The sequence below is a fragment of the Vulpes vulpes genome, chromosome 1, assembly GCF_048418805.1.
Source record: "Vulpes vulpes isolate BD-2025 chromosome 1, VulVul3, whole genome shotgun sequence".
NCBI classification, from domain to species: Eukaryota; Metazoa; Chordata; class Mammalia; order Carnivora; family Canidae; genus Vulpes; species Vulpes vulpes.
The window spans coordinates 78,427,795-78,450,613 of NC_132780.1; the positions used below are offsets into that span (position 1 = coordinate 78,427,795).

Consider the following 22,819-nt stretch of genomic DNA (forward strand, 5'->3'; position numbering starts at 1 on the left):
CCGAAAGCTTCTTCACTACCAAGCTGGGTTCCGCTTGCGAGTGGAACAATTATCAGACCCGAGAGCCACCGAGCTGTCCCCAAAGGATGCTCCAGGCCCCCAGCATCAACGCCTCGGTGAGTTCATTCGCGACTCCTGCCTTGTCATCGGCTCCTCTGTCTCCAAACTCGGGCGTCCGCGGTCCAGACCCCTGGGACAGAACATATGCACCCCCCCCCCAGCTCCACCCCTCCAGACCAGATCTGAAACCATTCTTACGGGGAAAAGGGTCAGATTTTTGGATTTTTTTGGATGAGGACGTCAGTAAGGAACGCTTCACAGGGTGGACTCCTTTGGTGTGCAAAACTTGCTTAACTCCACTCTTTCTTGAAGCCCCACGCGGGGACTGCTTCCCTGGGGCCCCGCCGCCGCAGCTCTTTTTTTTTTCTTTTCTTTTTTTTTTTTTTTTTTTTTTACCCCCCATCCCTCCGCTTAAAGCCCAGCGCCTGGTTTCCAGCGGGCTGCAGAAGCGCACGAGAAAACACCGCGCGCGGGCTGCGGGCGAACGTGCGGGGAGGGAGCCCAGACGCCGGAGCCTCCCCGCGCAAGGCCCGAGCCCCCCGAGCCCCCCGAGCCCCCCGCCCCGAGGGCGCCCCGCCGAGGCGAGCGCGCGGGGGCCGGGCCGCCGCGGGGGGGGGGCGGGGGGCGGGGGGCGGGGCGTGACTCACGCGGCCGCGCGCGGGGAGGAGAAGCGGCCCCGCGGGCCGAGCCGGGCGAGGGGCTGCGCCCGCCCGCGGGGCGCATGCGCGCTGCCGAGCGGCTCCCGCTCGCTCCCCGCCCACCCTCCCTCCTCCCCTTCCCCTCTCCCCTCCATCCTCGCCTCGCTCCCTCTCTCCTCGCCCGCTGGGTGCTGAAGTTGGGCGGATGGCCGCGAGCCGGCTCCGCTAGAGGACCGAGCAGCCCAGCCTCGCGCCCCCGGACCCCTCGGTGCGCTGCGCACAGCTGCAGGCGACGGGGTAAGATGCTGCCTCTGGGACCGAGCGGTGCTAAGTGAATGACACCAAAATGTCTGCTTGGCACCGACGGATGAATTTTTAAGAGGGGGTGGCTGGGGGCGGCGAGGAGTGCCCCGCCGGGGCCCCGGCGCGGCGGCTGCGGGCGCGGCGGGAGGTTGGGGAAGTTGGATCCCGCGTCGCTGCCGCCGCCGCCGCCGCCGCCGCCGCCGCCGCCGCGCGGGCCGCTCTCCGCCCTCCAGCTGCGGCCCCGGGAGCCCGCGGTCGGGCGTGCGGGGGCTCGGCGGCGAGGCCGGGGCGGCGGGGACCCCGCGGGGGCGGCGGGGCGGCCGCGTGCTCCTGGCGGCTTGTTGGACGCCGAGTGTGACATTAACGGTGCCCCAGCGACCGACCCCCTCGGGGTGCTGGTTTCTTTTCTTTTTTTTTTTTTTTCCTCTCTCTCTTTCCTTCTTTACCTTTGGGTACATGCACCCACCAGGTGGGCAAGGTGGAAGCCGAAGGGATTGCAAAAATGCACCTAGAGCGTCGGCGAGCCGAGTGCGCGCGCGTGTGTGTGCGTGTGCGCAGGGCGTGGGGGGCTCTTTTGTTCCTCCCCTCCCGGTAGTCGTAGGAAAGGGAGTTCTCGGGCGCTGCGCCGCGGGGGGCCCGGAGGAGGAGCGCCCGCAGCCCCTCCGCCGCTGCCCTGCTGCTGTTCCCGAGACTTCCCCTGCCGGGGCCCGGACTCTCCATCCGCGATGGAAGCGCAGGTTAATAGCTGCGCCCTCGCCAGCCTGCGTCCTCCGCGCCTCGCCTCGCCTCGCCTCGCCTCGCCGGGTGCTGCGGCACAGGCTGGCTGCAGACGCTCCGGCGTTTCCTCTCCTCCCTACCTCCCTGTCTCGGTGAAAAATGTCGGAGGACTGGAGGATGGCGGAGGGGCAGCGCTGGCCTCGGGAGCCGCGGGCGGGGAGATGCTCCTCGCGATCCCGAGGCCGTGGGCAGCGCGTCCCGGGCAGCCCCGCGCCGGCCTCGGGAGTCGCTGGGTCCGGCGGGCGGCGAGGGGGGCGCCGGGCCGGGAAGGTGCCCGCCCCGCGCCCCGCGCCCCGCGCCCCGCGCCCCGCGCCCCGCGCCCCGCGCCCCGCGCCCCGCGCCTCCAGCCGAGCCCGAGCCCGAGCCCGAGCCCGAGCCCGGGACCGCTCACCTGGGGCGCTCCTGGTCCCTCGGGGAAGACTGCCCCTGGCTCCCGGCATAGTTTCCCTGACCTCCCTGACTCTTCCATAAATGCCTCCCTCTTTGAAAGAGTCTCTGGCAGGTTTGTCTAGAGAACTTTGCTAGCTTCCCATAGTTGTTTTTTTTTTTTTTTCCCCTTTCTTTCTTTTTTAGATTATTTTTCAGGGAGATTATTTCTATCATGGGAAGGCGATCATCAATCACAGAGAGAAATCTTATAGTTTGGTTCCCACTTAGAATAAACATTTCTGAGACTGGGTGTCATCTGCATTTCCGGCGTCCATCCATACCGGTTTCCCGGGTAATGAATCCTCCTGAAACCATTTAATTGGAGAAATGAGAAACAGTTTGGTTTTTTTTGTTTTTTTTGTTTTTTGTTTTTTGTTTTTTTTTTTTACTGTTGTAGTGGGAAATAAGGTTTTCCTCCTGGTCGCATAGCTCCTAGGAACTATGTGTGTTAAGTAATTTTGAAAACTGAAACGCTTTAAATTGTATTTGTTTCTAGAGTCTTTGGGAGTTAATAGTAGCAGGTATCCATGATATATGCATTGTAGCACTAATATCAAATGCAAAGGTGATTTGTGCTCATTAGTTTAAATGAGTGAGAGCAGTTGGACCTCCTCCAGTTAAGTTGCTGTTATTAAGCCATTTCTTATGTTACCATGAACTAAAACAGTAATTAGCACACTCATGGGAGAGTAGATTTACTCAGGATTTTTATAATCTTTAAAAACTATATTTAGAGAAACCACAGGAGGGTAGTTTATGATTTTTGGAGATGATAAGACAAGTATTTATTATGAGAAGATTGGATGGTATCATTTATTAAATAGGATGAATCTCCATGGCGGTGACACCTGATCTCAGAACTATGGGCAGTCATCCACCCTCCTAAATTTGAAGTCTGAAAGACTTAAGAAAACCACCTAATTTACAAACAACATAAGGTATCTGTTGTACCAATTTGGACTTTTTTTTTTGCTCTGGTTTCTCAATGATTCCTTGGTGTTTAGTCCCCAGGGAAGGGAATTAACAAGGAGAGTTAATTTGTTGTCCCTGTTCAATTCTAAGGCATGCCAGTTTTTCCTTCTCAAATAGGTATCTCTTTGCTTTTAGGGATCTCCCTACAGGGTCCAAATTTATCTGAACTCAGTGTTGAAAGTCTAAATTACTGTCATCCATATGGACTTCTGATCCTTTTTCTTAATAATAATATTCCTTAGGGGCATCTGGGCGGCTCAGTGGTTGAACATCTGCCTTTGCTCAGGTCATGATTCTGGGGTCCTGGGATCAAGTCCCTACAGGGAGCCTGCTTCTCTCTCTGCCTATGTCTATGGCTCTCTCTCTGGGTCTTTCGTGAATAAATAAATAAAATCTTCAAAAAACCACAACGTAACATTTCCTATAACTAGGACCTGGGGCTTTGTAGACAAGGAGAAATATATATTTATTTATAATATATGTATCCTAACTTATTTCATCTTCTTATAAATGCCAAATAAAAGTAAATGATCTAAATCTAAATTGATAAATTTCATTGACTCATAAGCTAAAATGTAAGAAAGCATTTACTTGTTAATCTATAGTTGTAGAGACAATGGCCTTTGCTATAGAAGTTTGCTGAAAGACATAGGCTTTTCTGGAGAAGTGGAAGGTGGGCATATGGACAAAGAGGTATGGGGCCAAGAGAGATATAAATCTATCCAACTCCATTTCTGCTAAGAACTCTTTTTCTGAGAGTCCAGGTCTGCTTACTTAAGAATCAAATTATTGTACCACCCAGAAAGGCAAATGTATAGCCTGTGGAGGAGAATAATACTATGTGATATTTAAAAGCATTTTTGTTCATCTGACTAGTACAATTAAAGTATGAATGCATTATAGAGGCTTCAAATTGTAGGACATTTACTGGGGGGTGTCCTGGATCCTCAGGAGTATTTTAAGTTTTTATGGAAAGCTTAAAAAAATTCCTTACATGTATGTAGCCAGGACTTTCAGCGTTAGACTGACAGTCTTATTTTCCCTTTCTCTTTCCCTCTCCACTTGTCCCTCAAAGACTTTCCTAATATCCAAAGAAAGTCATTTAGACTGGTTCTCCTGCTTTTGTGCCAACACCTAGCACAGTATCTGGCAAAAGGCAGGTGTTAAATAAATCTTTCTTAAATGAATGAATGTTGCAGAATTGATATGGCTCATGAAAGCCTTTGGCATTGCATTTATTAAAAGGAGTGTTCATGCTCATTACCAGGTACACTAGTTTGAGATCCTAAAGATCCTGTTCATGGTCCTAGGTCTTTGAAGGAAGCAATTTTTAGAATTGTCACTTTGTGAATATGCAATTTTTAATATAACATTTATGTTCTTATTTTTTTTTCAAATTATAACGGTACTATATGCTTATTTTAGATCCCCTAGGACACATAAAAATATATGAAACAGAAAATTAAAATTATGTGGGCAGACATGGATGTGATGAATAGGAACTTTGGGTCAAGCTGACCTTAGCTTATGTCCTGGCTTTTCCATGTAAGAGCTTTGTCACGATGGTTAAGTTACTTAACCTGGTCTGAGTTTCAGTTTCCTCAGATATTCAACAGGGATAAAGGCCCACCGCCTAAGATGTTTGTAAGCATAAATGTAATACAATGTATATAATGTGCTGAACATGTACCTGGCATGTACCTGAGAGCTTATAATTTTCCCAGTGCCTAAAGAATTGCCATTGAAGTTACATTGTAGTTTACCATGATGCATAATGTGTACTATTTTTTTTTAATATTTTTTTAATTTTTCATTTATTTATGATAGTCACACACAGAGAGAGAGAGGCAGAGACATAGACAGAGGGAGAAACAGGCTCCATGCACCGGGAGCCCGACGTGGGATTCGATCCCAGGTCTCCAGGATCGCGCCCTGGGCCAAAGGCAGGCGCCAAACCTCTGCGCCACCCAGGGATCCCTGTGTACTATTTTTTAAAGAATTAGAATCATATTGTAGAACCTCCTACTTGCTTTTTAAAAAATTAACCTTTCTTTGTTGATATTTCCCAAGAAATTTTTAAAAATTGGTATTTTTAATACAATTTAGTAATTGGAAAATAATTCAGTGTGTGGATGTCTTAATTTATGTAGTCATTGTTTTATTTTTAGATTTTTATGTTCTTTCCCACATTTTACTATTTTAAGTGATATATATCCTTAGGCCTGGCTTTTGTCTACCTATCTGTTTAGCATTTTTTTGTGTGTAGGCTTGATGTTTAGCAGAGCCTCTAGTTCTTACCCACGTAATAATCATCTTTTGAAAAATCTTTCCTAACTTGATAGGTGAAAATGGTATTTTTTGTTACTAATAATGCTGATAACTTTTTTTTGACATGTCCTTTATTTAAAATTTTTTTTTGGTCTTTAAGGATGGCTTGTTCAAGTCTTTTGCACATTTTTCTATTGGTATTCTGCTATATTTTTCTTATTTATTTAAGTGCTAATGTTAATTTTTAAAAATAGCAGGAGTAAACAAAGAAAGGAAATGCTTAGTGACAAAGAGTGCATGTGGCAGAGGCTACAGAGATCATTGTAGTTGAACCAGATTCCAGCTCAGCTGGAGTGGAGCAAACATCACCAAAGTCTGGAGATGATGGATCAGCCACGGATTAGGGCTGCTGTGGTTTCCATAACGTACTGCCACCTGCCTTTGTACCTGGGCTTTCCAAAGTGTCCTGTCCCTTTTAGAAGCCTAGAGTCACTAAATAGTTAGGGTCTGCTGTTTTTCTGTTTAGGTACTGTGCACACACAGTCATACCTTACTACATGATTAGATCCTGGATTTTCATGGATTATATATTTCTGTTAGTTGCCTAAACCTTGGAGAACTTTTGGGTTTTCCTGAGATAAAGGAAATTTAAAAAGAAATATAAAAGTAGGTGGAGGTCCTCCGCAGGGCATTCATTGAAATTTCTCATCAGAATGCAATCAACTAAATTGAATTATAAAACTGTATCAGATCGGAATCTTATCTCAGATTTTCAGCTGGGGGTAAAATTTAAATATTTAAAAAGTGAGAATCTAATCTAGTCTCTTAATGAGTTCTGTATCTATAGTGTTTCACATGATTTTCAGCATTCTTATAAGCTCCTGGTTTTGACTTTTTAAATTCTATAACTTTTGACACATTTGGTTTCCAAAGCTTGAGTGTTTAGTTGGAAAAATCTGCAAAGTCCCTTAGTTAAGAAACTACTTAGAAAGGGTAAACTGTTGTATGACCTCTGGTTCCAGTTTATCAAATATAGTAAAACCTCAGTAATTTAGCATCAGTGAACTTGGAATTTATAATGAATGGGAGGCCCTACTAGGACAAGCAGGAAGTTGTGGTGGAACAGGAAATCTTGTTTCAAAGAGAACTGGATTTGATTCTTGCTCTACTCTTTACTAGATGTGCAGACTTTTTCATTAAATTGGATAAATGATTCATACTTGAAATTCTAGCTTGAGTAATAAACATCTAAAATCTCTCTGAATTTCTTAAACTTTGTGTTTGAGTTTTTTTTTAAAATCTGTGTCAATAAATGTAATTTTATTATAGACAATGAATGTGGTTCACAAAGCAAATATTTACTTCCTTGTATTAGGTCACAGGCTTTCGTAGTACTGCTGATTGTCTATTGAAATACAAAGGTTATAATTCAAGAGCCGTGACATTACAATAAAACAGACACAACCCAAGGGAAATTATGACATAAATGAAATGAGCAGGTAAGTGTTTATTTCATTTCTTCAATGATCTCAGGTCTTCCCAGTGGTATAGTGAGTTAAATCCAGGGAAAACCCTTTTGTTAAAATTGATAACACTGTCTCTATTTACTTCTAGTCTCAGTGAAAGGCAGGGGCTTGTTTTTGGTGTAGCATGAAAGACTATCTAATCTAGAGATTTTATGAGTCAGTTTTAGTTCTAGGAAGACAAACCCATGTCTCCACCCTGTTTCTCTGACTTCTTCCACTTATTCAAGCTTCAGTTAATCAAAATCAACAAATATTTGAAAGTCTGCTATATGAAAAGTGGTAATCTGTGATTTAATTTAGAGGATGTGAAAAAGCATGTGAAAAATCACCCTTAGAAGAAAGAGACTTTTATATTTTATTTTATTTTATTTTTTTACTATAATTTTTTTTATTGGAGTTCAATTTGCCAACATATAGCATAACACCCAGTGCTCATCCCATCAAGTGCCCCCCCTCAGTGCCCATTACCCCACCCCCCACCCACCTCCCTTTCCACCACCCCTTGTTCATTTCCCAGAGTTAGGAGTCTCTCCTAACTTATTAAACTCAACAGCAAAGAAACAAACAATCCAGTCATGAAATGGGCAAAAGACATGAACAGAAATCTCACAAAGGAAGACATAGACATGGCCAACAAGCACATGAGAAAATGCTCCGCATCATTTGCCATCAGGGAAATACAAATCAAAACCACAATGAGATACCATCTCACACCAGTGAAAATGGGGAAAATTAACAAGGCAGGAAAACCACAAATGTTGGAGAGGATGTGGAGAAAGGGGAACCCTCTTGCACTGTTGGTGGGAGTGTGAACTGGTGCAGCCACTCTGGAAAACTGTGTGGAAAGAGACTTTTTTAAACCAGAGAATGTAATTCTGTAGAATGAGCCCAGATTTGGGATTCAAATAACTGGAGTTGTAGCTTTAAGCTTGCTGAGCCTTGTATTATCATCTATAAAATTGAAGACCTGATGCTGTATACCTCAAAATGTGGAAGGATTAAATGAAATTATGTCTGCAAAAATGCTTCAAATACTGGCAATCACTATGCAAGTGTTAGATACTGCACTAGAGTTAAATAATTTAAATTAATCCAAGAAGCATCATGTAAATGGTAAGTCGTTGAAGGGATTTTAATTTCTGGCCAGTATTTGTCTTCACTTATGGGTCTTTATTAATGTTGAAGTTGTCCTCTGTGTGTTTGCTGGCTTATCTTTTCCTGACCAGCTTGTTTAACCAACCAGTTAAATAAACATCCATTCATACATAAATACTCTTGAGCACCTACTACGCGTCAGGTTCTATGATAAGATTTTTGGATGCAAAAATTAATTAAACATGGCCCCATTCTACAAGGACTTCACATATAAAATTCTTCAATTAGTATTTTGCTTCTATCTAGTGAGCATTGATCATTCTTGTTTGCAAGTCATAACTAAATACAAGGTGGAAGTAATGAGTAAGAATCTCCTTAGGATTCAGCAATTTTAGGCGGATTGACATCAAAGTGTAGACGTCTCTACCCCAAATGAAAGCAACTAAGCAGAGACTTAGGTAAGGAGAAGGGAAAGCAGGAAGTGGCTCTCACTGGTGGATGATTTAACAGCCACCTCCACACCCAGACAACAAAAGACTAGAGGCTTAATGCTTTTTGTGAATCCACCTCGACTCCTGTTTCTCACTCATTAAAATAAAAAAAAGTCTACATACATTTATACTATGCCCTTTCTGCCTCACTTGAAAAAATTTACCCTGCATGATCATTAAAATATAATTTAAGGTATATTAAAATGTTGGGGGAAGGGTGAGCGAAGGAAATCAAGAGAGTGATACCCTTACTCTTCCTTAGGATTCACACTTTCTGTGCAATAAAAATATAAAATTTTCTCCTGATACTACTCTAATTTCTTCTTTGATAACAATCTGTTTGTAATGTAGCAAATTGATCAGAAATCCAGAATACTCTTTTCATATTAAGGAAAAAAATTACATTTGATTTTGGAGAAAGGAAACCATCTTCAACATCTACTTGTTGAAATCATTAGGGTAATCTCTTAACCTAGCAACTAGTTGTATCCTGTTCTAGGAAGACTTGATATTATTTATAAAATCAGGGGAAAGATTCAAATCCTCCCTAGAAAAATGTGAACAGACAGTTAATTTACCTATACATAATAATGAAAGACATTGACATTATGAATGAATGAACTTGAAGATAAGCTACACCCTCATTTCAGCCACTAAATTTAACTTGCTTGTCATTAAACCTGTAGCTAGGCTGTTAATAAGTAACCATATGTGATAATTTGAGTTTTGAACCTATTTCTTTCTCAATTTATTTCTACTCAGCACTACCATACCATGCAGCGTTTTCCTGTGCCCTATGAGTTTAATATGATCAAGACTTACATTAAAACAAAAGAAAAACCAATTATCTTTTATGGGGGCATTAAGGCACAGACATGCAATAGAGCAATACAATGACCTGGATAACTTAACAGACTTAGGACTAACTGAATGCTGTATTTTGGAGCATTAAATACTCTAATGTAAATTAGAGTATTGAATATTCCATTGTGAAGTGGAGTATTATCTTTTCTCTACCTACTGTGTGGGTGAAACTTGACATTTGACTTACCGTTTTCTCTTTTTGTATTATTAGTATAATTGGTAATATAAGTATTATTCTAGGTAGATAAATCAAAAAGAAAAGAGTAGCAATTCTTTTTGTATATCTAGCATTTTTTAGAAAACAGGTGTTATTTTATATAATTTTTAGGATAGTTCCATAATTTTTGCCTGAGATTTAAAATGTATCAAGAACTAAAATATTAAATCTGTCAGGAGAAGAAATGAAAACAGCAGTCCTTTTGTTTTATTTTCTTCTGGTGGTCAGGAATAAACTAGCCTGATTTTCATATCTCTGCTAGTTTATGATAAATAATATTGTCCATTTTGATTCAAGCTATTGGAGCCCATGTTTTCTTAATTTGCTCATGTCCAGTAATCTGGGTTTTTGCTGTTGAAGAAATATTTTAGACTAAATTATCTTTAGTAAATCCAATGCCTAATGACCCACCTGTATTTACACAAATGCTGGATTTAGTTGAAGGATGTATTTATTTATCATTTTTAATGCTAAAAACAAAGAGAGAATCCTTATACATTGGTACTGTCTTCAAAGTTTAATATTTTGAAAAGGGAATTTTATGTGATAGTGTTGGACTGTATGTGTGTGTTTCCCCTTTTTGTTCATTGGTTGATAGCAAGAAACAACTGATCTGATGCCTGTGTAATCATAGCCAAGTGTTTAGGAGGAAAGAGACACGTATCTTAGAATACAAGGGCAAAAACCAATGAGATAAGAAGGAAAGTCAAGTACAAGGAAGACAGGGCTCAGCAAACAAAACTATTAGATAAAAACTCATTATTTCTTAAAGTATAATATCATTCAATACATTATTATATAATCCTGCTATATTATGTAACCACTTCCAATTTCGTGAATTCATGTGACCTAATCTTAAGAAGGTAATTTTTTTTCATTAATTCAGTAATTTCATTCACTGAACATCTGAGTAATGCAAGTGGTGTCTTATGATGTAGAATTTCATTAAATAAATGTTAATTCCAGGAAGGAAAAAATGTGAAGCACTTTTCTTGACCTGATGTAGGTTATGTTGAATAGTTAAGCATTCTTGTAGGCAATACCAAAATTCACTTCCATCTATTAAAAATCTCCAAATTTTTCTTTTTAAATGTAACTACTTCTAAGTCCATTTTACATAAAATCAGTATTTTCATGATATAAAGAGACCTTTATTTACATTTTGATTTAAAATACGAGCAATGAAAAATAAAATAAAATAAAATAAAATAAAATAAAATAAAATAAAATAAATAAAATACCAGCAATGAATAAATGCACATGCTAAATCGAGATTATTTTTAAGGGAATGTGGATTTATGACTTAGTAGGCTCACTGAAAATAGTTACTCAGTGATGCTGTTAGTTACAACCAAAATCAACTTTGGCATTTAGTGTCCTGGCCTCTGACCCCTAGCCCTGGGAGTTCTAGCCTGGTTAGATCTTAGGGAAGAAGGAAGAGTTAATGTGCTTAGGGTAGAGCTCACAATTGAAAAATGAAATCAGAGACAGACAGAAATAATGGAATGATCTTTTGTTGCAACTGTAAATATGGCCTCTGTGGGTCTGATTTTCCAAGTGTTTGCATTAGCTCGCCAAGTTTTCTTTAGGTTCAGCTAGTCATCAATTTCACCTTTTTCATTTCCTGGCTCTTTATTTGTAATTAACGCAACGAATTAGAGCCCTACTCTGTAGCCTATAATAGGAAAATTAAATAAGCCATAGCTAAGATGTAAGGAGCCTAAAGACCAGTTGAAGAAAGAAATATGTATGTAAATTGCTATTGTTTTTCTATTCTAGGAGAGAAACAAAGTGCTGTGAGGACTCAGGCACTTTAAATTAATTTTTGATGGCTAGACCCAGGATCTGGCAAAACTGTCATAGAGGTTGTGACATTTCCTCAAGTTATTGAAAGATAGAATTTTGACAGGCAAACAAAGGTCTTCCAGGCTCAAAGATAATGTAAATAAAGGTACGGAACTAGGAACATTCGAAAAATACTTTATGGCACAGTTTTCCGATATATAGTACATGTAAGAAATCACAGGTCATTAAGGCCAGAAAGAAGACAGGTCCTGGTGGGCATGGAGATTGGTGTGAGAAGCCAGGCACAGAGCGCCACAGCACTGTGCAGGTAAGAGCTGTCTTCATCAGGTCTATGCTACAGAGAGGATCTAGAGGGAAATAGGAACACAAATTTAGTTGTCCAGGTGGGAGAAGCTGAGCCTGGACTGGGAAAGAGAAAGGTCCAACCTAAGGCAGTGGGAAGATGACATTGTGAGAACATATTCAACTCTGAGCCTCAGGACTCAGTCACTGATGAGATTTAGAAGATGTGAAAGGAACCTCAAAGCCAGCCTGGAGGACTTGAGCCTGTGTGTCTGGGTAATACAGGTGTCTCTGAGATGTGAAGAAAACCTGATGAAGAGGATAGGAAGGAAATAAGCTGAGTTCAGTTTGAGAGTTTGATGTATGTATCAGAGTTCTAGCAGATATTGACTGAGCAGGCTGTTGGTTAAAAGCCTAGTTGATTCTGTAGGAAGCAACGGGTCTGCCCTTAGGCTATGTCAACCAAGGCAAACAGTGTCTAGAATGAAGCTGGTGACAGTTCTGTTATGCATATTCATACCACAGCTGGAATGTTATTTTGAATTTCTTTCCTTCTGGACACCATGGTTGAAGGTTTGCAACACAGAAATTAACAAAATCCAGTAGATCATGGAAGAAGTGATCCGAGGAATTTGTACTTCCTGAACCGTTCCCCTAGAGAATATGTGTATTTCACCATTTGGAGAAGAGTCATGTGAATAAGTAGATTAATTAAAAATTGCCCCAGTGATATTATAATGGGAATAATAAAACCACATGGAAGAGTCGTAAAGAGACAATATGTGGAGTGGCCCTGGCACATGTTTGGTATTCAGTGTGTCCTAGCTCTTAATGTTACTCTTAGGAATGGCATTAGGGGTGCCTGGGATGCTCAGTCAGCTAAGCATCTGACTCTTGATTTCGGCTCAGGCCATGGTCTCATCAACCTGACATTGAACCCTACTTTGAACTCTGTGCTCAGTGGGGAATCTGCTTGAGATTCTGTCCCTCTGCTCCGCTCCCCTCACCCCACCCCTCAAATAAACAATATATTAAAAAAAAGAATTGCATTAGAACTGATGGGCATGTGTCATAGAAATAGATTTTGCCATCCTATTGGAAATAACTTTTTAACAGTCAAAACCGGCTAGTTAGATGGGTTGCTTTGAAAGGCAAAGTGAGTTTGCTATCAAATGCTTGGTGGACACACTTGGCAAAGATGTTTTAGAGGAGATTTAAGGAATGGGCCGGTAAAAGAACTTCAGGGCTTCATTCTGACTGAGGTTCAAATGGTTCCAGGGAATTTGGAATGTGAACTCAGGAGAGATGCCGGGGCTAGAAGTACAGTTTGAAAATCTTTTACTTAGAAGTGACAGTAGTAGATGATTGCCAAGAAAAAAAGGGTAGAGAGCAGTGAAAGCTTGGAATAGAATCCTAACGTATATCTGCATTGAATGCGCATGAGGGCAAAGAAGGAAACTAAGATCAGTGCACACATGCATGCATGCACAAACACACACACACACACACACATATTCATACATAAGATGGGTCAGAATGGAAAAAAAGTATTAAAAGGAGAATGAAGACGCTGTAGTATGCCGTGAAACCAAGGAAGTGGAGTTGGTTTTAACCAACTCTATTTATATTTATAGTAATCTTCCTCAAAAGATTGGGAAAGGGAGACAGGTTTATGAAGGAAGAGCAGCTGAGTTATGTTGAGTAGCAGGGAGGGTAAGCCTAGGACCAAGGCAGCACGTGAGATTTTGCAATGAGGAAGTTGCTTGTGATTGTCCAGAAGGCACTTGTGATTAATGATTTATACATCATCTATTTCTGAAAGGTCTGAAGCAGCTTAAATAAAAGTACTTTCACATAGGGCAATGAAAGTGAAACAAAATAGAGATAAGAGGGCACAAAGAGAAATGAATGGGGGGAGGGGTGCACATACCATAAAACATAGACAAGGCTGCTCTTAAAGCAGGAGCAGTAGGCTTTACTTGGGAGGTTCCAGTAGCCAAAACGAAAGGGTTGCAGGACAGGTTACCTATAACTCATTGTTTAGTGAAAGAAAATAGTTTTTCAGAAGAAATTTTATTTCCTGGCACTAAATTGCATGCAGAGTATATCCCACCGATTCTTTTTTTTTAAGGTTTTATTTATTTATTCATGAGAGACACACAGAGAGGCAGAGACATAGGCTGAGGGAGCCTGATGCGGGACTGGATCCCAGGATCCCAGGATCACCCCCTGAGCAGAAGGCAGATGCTCAACCACTGAGCCATCCAGGTGTCCCCCCTCCCCCACCATTGATTCTTAAATAAGGTAAAGTGACATATTAGACAATGAGGGCAACAGTGTTTCTGCTTGAAGATACAGGCTTGCTTTGAATTGCTCTTTCTTTTTTAAAACCATGCAAGGTCAAGTATGTGGTATTAAGTCTGTGAAAGACTTGCTGGGCATCTGAATACTCCTGAGTCTGAAAAATCAGCATTTAGGACAGCATTAAAGAGGAAGGTATCTGGGCATCCCTGGGTGGCTCTGGTTTAGCACCTGCCTTTGGCTCAGGGTGTGATCCTGGGATCCTGGGATCCAGTCCCACATCAGGCTCCCTGCATGAAGCCTGCTTCTCCCTCTGCCAGTGTCTCTGCCTCTCTCTCTTTCTCTGTGTGTCTCATGAATAAAAAAATAAAAAAATAAATAAATAAATAAATAAATAAAATCTTAAAAAAAAAAAAAAGAGGAAGGTATGCTAGGTGGGAGAGAGCAGAGTGGGACTGGGAGGGAGGGAGGGAAAGAAGCACCTTACAACCTCCTGTCCTCTGCATTTGCCACTCCCTCTGCCTAAACTCCCTATTCTTTTCATCATTCAAGTTGCAGTTCAGATGTCACCTCTTCAAAGAGATCTTTTCTGGACTCCCTGCCTAATGTTCCTCTCTAACGGGAATCTGCTTTGTTTAATTCATAGCATTTACTGCTCTCTTAAATTATTATTAGTCTCCTTTTTCCCATACAGCAGAATGTAAACTAGTACACTGAGCGATGCCAAGAACAGAATAGGTGCTCAGTATGTTGAAGGCATGAATGTTTTGTGGATGGGGAAGAGCCCAGTTCCATGCTCTCGCTAAAAGGAGCTATTGCTGGGAAGGGTAAGCGCTCCCTAAAATGGTAGCTGAGAAGAGAAGGATGATTGTGATAATGACATATTTTGTACTGGGAATTTTAAGAACACTGAGGTTTGAAAGAAGAGCACAGATTCTCTGTACATTTTCCTTTCTACTCACAAGGAGCCAGGGCACTAATATGAACAGTAAGTTCGTGAATATTTATTGATCAGGTTTCTAAGGGGCGAAGAGCATCAATAGGGCCTGCCACTGTGGCAAAATTCTCATTTCTTGTTTTTTGGATAAGATTATTTAATATCACCCATTTACATCTTGAAAAGTATCTTTCAGAAGTATCTTATGTTATTTTAGCATAAATAATGTGGTGTAGGACTCTTTCTCAGAGCAATTAGCTATTAGGTACAATTCCTTTAGGATCGCTCCTGACAATAAAACCCCTATTGGTGTCAATGGGTGTGCGCACATATGGGTGAGGAAGGCACAGCATGTGTTTGGTAGAAAAGAATGCATCAAAATTGCCTCAAGTGTAAATCAAGTCACTGACATACAAATAGAAAAGCAGAGGTGCCAGGTGAGGGAAGACCCTTAGTAATGGAGAGGAAATAGGAAGCAGCTTTTTTTTTTTTTTTTAAAGATTTTATCTATTTGACAGAGACAGAGCCATCACAAACGGAGGAGCAGCAGGAAGCCTGAGGTAGACTTGATCCCAGGACCCTGGGATCATGACCTGAGCCAAGGCAGACCCTTAACCGCTTGAGCCACCCAGGTTCTCCAGGAAGCAGCTCTTGAGGTTGTTTGAAAGAAGTATGGAGGGGACTGAGTGGTAGGGGACTGAGGAGAGGTAACAGCAGCCTCAGGTGGGGAACAGAGCCAAGGAAGACTTTCTTTAAACATTTATTTTAGGTGTAGGGAGGACAGAGTTTGTTGGCAGTGAGAAGCAAAATTATCAATGAGAAGTTTCAGGGAAAATACCATAGACTTCTCTGGAGCACTCGTTTTATTCATTCTTGAAAATTTTTAAATGTTTCTGTATCAAAACATAAGCAAATATATAATATTTGTTTTTTTTCATTCATTCATTTATTCAAGGTCAGCCTGGTGCTTGGAAAAATTTTTGATTATTTAGCCCTATTTTGAGCTTTGCCTCCAGACTCCAGGGTGAAGTTAGCAGTTCCAAGGTAGTGGAATTTCCCCAAGGTTATAGGCAGGCAAGGGATTTGAGAATCACAGAGTATAATAAGCTCAAAAGGCACCTTGAAACTATCTGAGTCCACAGAAATAATGGGTTCTTTTTTCCCCTCATCTCCTCATCACTAATATTTTAACTCATAGCCAGAAGAAAGATGTCACAGGACAACTATTACAAATTGGGTTTTCTCTAATGGGTTTACTGGAGGCATCCAAAATGACAAATGGTGTTTGCAGCTTAGAAGATAGAATAAAAATTCTCAATCTAATTTTCCTTGTATGCTGAATGAGAAGTTTTAATCATAATATTAACTGTATTACCTCGTCCATTGATGAAATGTTTGGTTAAGACAAGTAAACAAAGAGTTTCCTAATTATAATTTGTTAAATCATTCCACATAGGGATGTCCGATCTAGGAAGTGTTGCCTTTGTGTAATGAGCAAAAGTAAGTTATCATAGTCTCAACTGAGTAAGAATGCAAGTTTAAAAAATAGAAATTAGTGTAAAAAAGAAAAATCTGACACCTCACAAACTCCTTGGGAAGGCAGTCTTTTGAATACAAAATGAAATAAGGAAGATTTTCTTTTATTCAAAGGCAGAATAGTGAACTGTCATTCAAAAATAGGGAAATAAACAGGAGACTGAAGCTTGAATAATAAAAATGAAAGAAAGAAAGCCATGTTTAACTGCAAACCTTTCAACTACAGAGCAGAAACTATATCCAAACCCATGATATTTTGTTGTGTGTTTCTAACTCTGCACTGCATTTGGCTTTTATAGGAATAATCTGGGAACATGGAATGAGTGATTTTGGGGAAAAGTTGTAAGAAAAATGGATCATGAATGATGGAGAGACAGAATTTTTGTGCATTGCTCATCTGGTAAAGTTTCATACTTTCTTTCTTTTTTAAGTTTCTTTTTTAACAAATACTTATTGAGCATTTACTGTGTCCAGGCAGTGTTTTGGGAGATTCAGATTTATTAGAGAACAAAGTACACAAAAATGCCTGCCTCGCAAGCCGCATATGTGTGATCTTTGATTTTTTTTTTTAATAGACTCATAGAGGGAATCATTTGGAAAGCACTTGTGATCTTTTTTAAAGCAGAGCTATAAAAATATATGTATATTATTTATATTCTCTGTATATTCCACACACACACACACACACACAGACACACATACACACACATATATTCTTTATATATATATATGTTCTTTCACTGGTATTATTAGGTGCAAATAAGTGACACTAAATGAGAGTATACCAAAGACACAGTGGCTATATCAGATTGGAATATAATGGGAATTTTCTAGACCTTGATTCGTTTAAAAGTTGACTTGTTATCAGTTCATTTCAAACCAACATATTGTACTACTACAAGCGTATTCATTGCAAGTCAGAAAATACTGGAACGAGAGGTCAGAGGAAGGAGACAGCATTCTCCTGCCTTCTCTCCTTCAAGAAAATCTATGACTGATAGCATCCAAAGTTCTGGGTATAAGGGGGAGTGAGCTCATTTTTCTTAGGCTACAAATCTGACTTCCCTCCAGGATTTTCCCAGGAATGAGCTGCCTGTTTTATCTTCATCCCTTAGCTGTTTCTTGCATTTGCCTGCCAAACTTGCTTCCTGGTGTTCTGTGCTTGGAGGTACATTTCAGAGAATTTAAAGCATAATTAACTGGAGTTGAAGAATTCTGAGGTACATCAGAAAATGTAGATCACATTTAACAGAGGTAGAAACCAAAAAGAATGAGTTCCTGAAATGCATTATTTAGGCAGTAAGATAGGAATGCGGTTTTATTGTGTCTAAGCTCTTGGAAAAATTATGTATGGAAGCTGTATAATGTGCAGAGCCAGCATGGGAGTGAAATGAATAAAAATGGATAAAACTGTAAAAGAGAAGAGGCAGAGGCAGCTTAAAATTACAAGGAAGGATGTGGTACTTTTTTTTTCTTCCTTTGGACAGGTGTTTAGCAGATTGGCCTATAACTGACATGTACTCAAAGCTTCCAATTATATTATAGGAGAAGCAAGCAATATTTCCTGGAAGAACTCATTTCGAGCAATCTGAGTGCCCCTTTTACCTATGATTTGTCTCAGTTCATAATGACATATACAGAATCACAGGATGGCTTTGTTTTCAAGGATGGCACTGAAGCAAGAAATGATAAATTATCAAGAGTTGTTAGGGGTTTGATTGTTGCCAAGGGGAAATGAAGGAAAGAAATCTGAATGTGTTCCTGGAAAAATAAGTAAGTCTAGCTAATGCCCTGGTTGCTATTTTATTTGTGTTTCAATGACAGACTTGAGAAGACGTTACAAGTATTCCATCACCACTTGTAATAATTTAAGGCTCAACAGAGCAAGTGATATTTTCACAGCTCGGGCTTTAAAATATTACTTTTTAAAGTTATGTGATGTTTGGATAAAATTAAAATGTGATTATCCTAGTGCCTGATGATAGGAAGGATAGTATAGACTCTAGATAGCTTATTTTGTGCTTGTAATTGTCTTATGCAAATAATATGAAAAACTCATTGTAGAATTTATTTGGTTTAACTTCAAGGAACAATTAAAGGCTTCATGGTGAAATGAAATCAGCTTAAGTAAAGTGTTACACTTGTCCTTGACACTTCAAATATAACTATAATATTAGGTGTTGGGAGAAAACATGGTACCCATGGCTGTGAATACAGAACTGTCAGAATGTCCATTTAATCTTGAGATGGGATTCAGGCGATCGACGTTCTAGCTATAGCTACAAAGGGGCTCAGTGAGCTCATGAATCCTAGCATGACAAAAACTTGTAATATTCATGGAGGAGCACATCGGTATCATCAGAATATTTCTGGAGGCTTCCATTCGTCATCTAGGATTGCTGATTCATAGTAGACCTCAGTGTCTCCCTCAATAGTGAGTTGTCTCCCCCAAAAGGAAGATTTTAGATGCAGACTCCATGTCCTGTGAGGACCAACCTCTTTTTCTCCTTTCTTCTACCACTCTCCTTACTCTCAAAGACCAGCATACTTAACCTGCAGAAAATGGTTTCTGTGCTGCCACTTTTATGCCTTTGCTCAGACTCCTTTCTGCCTGGAATGCTGTACATGTTTCCCTTCACTTTTCTAAATCCTGACCATCTTTTATGGTCTAAGCTAAAGTCCTGAGACCTTCACAAATCCTTATCTGGCCACCTCAGTGACCTGTCCCTTCACTAAAACTGCCTGCATCACAACAGTGACATTTGTATTCTTGTCTTCCCCATGAGCAAAACTGTTTCCTTCCCATATTCTTATCAGAGGGTGGCATCTACATAGTCACTTGTGCTAGAACACCAGGAGTTGACCTTGAACTCACACTCACACTGCTCCTAACTAATCTATCTCTTACCTAGGCTTATTTTACTTCTTGAGTACTTCTTACCTCTGTCCTGTTTCTCTATTTCTTTTCTCCCCATTCACCATCATCATCTTGCCTGGACTATTGCAGTAGCCTCCTGCCTGCATTTCACATCATCCCATCTGTTCTGCACACTGGTGTTAAAATGACCAACATATGACTTCTGTTGCTACTTTACACTCAGAAAGCATGCCATGTCTCCCCTTCACCTACAGACAAAATCCAAATAGTCTGCATGGCCCTCTGCATGATTCTTCCCTTCCTGGTTTTCTCCAGTTGCTATTACTTCTCAGGCACCTTATGCCCCAGTCACACTGAATGAATGAATGGGTGGATGGATGGACAAATGAATGAATCTTTAAAAAGTAAGCCATGCTATTATAAGCCTCCTTGTTTTTGCTCACACTGTTGCCTCTGAATGAAATGTTTTACCTGCTCTTATCCACTTAGAAAACTTCACCCTACCTATTGCTTTTATTTTATTTTATTTTTAAGATTTTTTTTATTTATTAGAGACAGAGAGAGAGGAGAGAGGCAGAGACACAGGCAGAGGGAGAAGCAGGCCCTGTGCGGGGAACCTGATGTGGGGAACCCGATGTGGGACTCGATCCCGGGTCTCCAGGATCTCGCCCCCCGCTGAAGGTGGCGCTAAACCGCTGGCGCCACCCGGGCTGCCCACCTATTGCTTTTAATAAGACTATCTCTGGCTACCCCTGGCATAATTCCATGCTTGCTCTTCCACAAGGGAACACTTGGCACAGACTTGAATGGACTCATAGCTAAGTTATAAGCTTATTGAAAGTGGGGACTAATTTTTGCTGGGGCTGGGCTGGGGGAGGTGAAAGAACTTTTCTCTAAAGACCCACCATAGAGCAGCCCGGGTGGCTCAGTGGTTTAGTGCCACCTTCAGCCCAGGGCCTGATCCTGGAGACCCTGGATCGAGTCCCACATCAGGCTCCCTGCATGAAGCCTGCTTCTCCCTCTGCCTGTGTCTCTGCCTCTCTCTCTGTGTGTGTGTGTGTGTCTTTCATGAATAAATAAATAAAATCTTTAAAAACAAAAAACAAAAAAACCCCCACCTCTTTAAAAAAAAAAGACCCACCATAGATTTATTAGCTGTCCATAAAGCTGAAGTCTTACCTGTCAACACTCTCTGGAATAGGCAATGGTATATAGTATAAGGTGGATATAGAGTCACATCTGTTCACCAGGTGACCCAAGATTAAATTGGACTCTGTGAACTAGACTACTTGGGATGCCTCAGACAGATTCACTGAAGTTGACCAGATTCCAAATTCCTTGAGGCTACTCTGCCTGAGGTTATTATTTTGCAATTTGAGTAGAAAGAACCCAGAATCCTTAAAATGCCCTTTAGGCCCCATGTGATATGTCCACAGCCTCTTCTCCTTCAGACCTCCATATCCCTCTAAAGTCATCATTTCCACTCCTCCCTTGCTACTGTGCCCCAGCCATACAGCCTCTTGGCTGTTCATGCAATGGGCCAGAACATTCCTAATTCAAATCCTTTGTTCCTCCTGCCTAGAATGGTCTTCCCACAGATATCCATGTGGCTCACTTCCTTATCTCCTTTATCTTTGTTTAGATATCACCTTTTCAGGGACACATTCTTTGGCCACTATCTAAATTGCAAGCCCCCTACCCCTTGCTTCTCTCTACCTTGTTTCTCTCTATAGCACTTAGAAGTCCTGTGTGATTTTTATGTCTTATTAATTTCTGTATTCCAGGTACTAAAACAGCCTAGCTCAAAGTAGCCATTCAATAAATATTTGTTGAATAAACCAACAAATCCATCTGACATGTGCAACAGCTCTTCTTGTGTATTTCTCTGAATAATCTTTATGTCCATGAACTAATTTCAGGTCCAGTAGTTGGTTAATGTCTGATCTTAGTCAAACATGTTCTGGCTTAAGAGTCATTTATCTTAGGTTTCTCTCTTGGCTCTGCCACTTACTAATTATGTGACCTTGAGCGAGTCATTCCATCTTTCTGGGTCTGGTTTTTCTCATTTATAAAACAGGGCTAATGATACCTAGTGAATTACCAGGAGTATGACAAATACTTCAACAAGCAAACATGTTGGTTGGTAACTATTTTTATTTATTATCTGTGCAAGGAACTGAAGAGGCAACATGGCATAATGAATAGTCAAACAGATGTAGATCTGATGTCTGTCTCTACCGCCTGTTAGCTCTGTAATCCTGAGAAAATTTACCTTCTTTCCTTAAATAAAGAAGTTATTTTATCTCTGAATTGGTTGAAATACCAAATGAAATAATATACCATGTTTCCACAATTCTATATACAGGTGTGTCTTTTTTTTAATACATTAACATTTTCAGAACTCGATATGTACTTGTGCTTTACAATCAGTGAGGTCTTAGGTTTGGTGAAATGTGGCATCTACTTCAAAAGTATTATATGTTAAACAGGATGGTAATTATAGTTTAGAATCTCTCAGGTCACTCTGACAGTTTTAAAATGTTTGTCTCTCTTCCCTTATTGGGAAAAAGTGACTCTCAGTGAATAATGATAAAGAAGCACATTTTATCTTAAAATTGTTGAATAGCCATTATTTTGCAGGTTGCCTTTAAAATTTGCTACTTTTTTTTTTTTTCTGATTTCATCCAAAAGAAAAGAAACTGTATATTTATCTAAAGCATCAATCACAAAGTAAGTTGCTCAGCTTATTTCCTTGTAATAAGAGGAGGGCCCTTTGTTTTTCTGGGTCCTTCTCCCTGTGTCTTCACCTCGAGTTTGGTTTATACTTTCTCTTCCCTTTGGTTTGGTCATGGAGAACAAGAATAGAAGAATATCCTGGCAACCTCAGCAACCGTACTTTAACATAATACGGTTGCTAGGAGAAGAGGGTAGTAGCCGCACTTGAGAGGACACGTGGCTCTGCCGGCCTGGAGAGCCAGTGGGCCGGAGCAGGCCTTCTCCCCGCCCTGCCTTCTGCAGGAAGGCATGGAAATAGAACTCTCCTGCCATGCCCTCTGTCAACGGGTGATACTATTTTATGGCCTATTTTAAATAAAATATAAACACAAAGGGAATAAAGAAGTTCCTACTAGTAAAGATGTCATCGTAAAGAAATGTCGTATCTCCAGCTATCAGTCCTAAAACAATCTCCTGTTGCTTGGAGAACTACTAACTCCGTGTTAGAATCCACCATAGGTCATTGCTCAACTGTTGTATCCTCCTGTATGTTTTGTGGTTTGTTGGAGTACCCTGGTTTTTAGTTAACAGACCTGGGGGAAGAGTGACTGACAAGGACTATGTCCGTGACTGCAAGAAATTCTCCACACATTAGCCATACTCATTGCTTACCAGATTATCACCAGTCTGAGATGGCCGTATACTTGAATAATGATTTGCGGTG

General features: G+C 40.9%; 1 protein-coding gene across 2 annotated transcripts in view; it reads left to right on the forward strand.

Moving 5' to 3' along the window:
• Positions 1-738: 738 nt before the first annotated feature.
• RGS17 (regulator of G protein signaling 17) overlaps positions 739-22,819 on the forward strand; it is a 91,857-nt gene continuing 69,776 nt past the window's right edge. The window contains exons 1-2 of one of the 2 annotated variants that reach the window (XM_025998022.2): positions 816-995; positions 16,802-16,902. In XM_025998022.2, the coding sequence (XP_025853807.1) occupies positions 16,865-16,902 (38 nt within the window). In that variant the 5' untranslated portion in view covers positions 816-995; positions 16,802-16,864. Of the gene's footprint in view, positions 996-16,801; positions 16,903-22,819 lie in introns of both variants that reach the window. The other variant, XM_025998023.2, reaches the window with a different exon arrangement.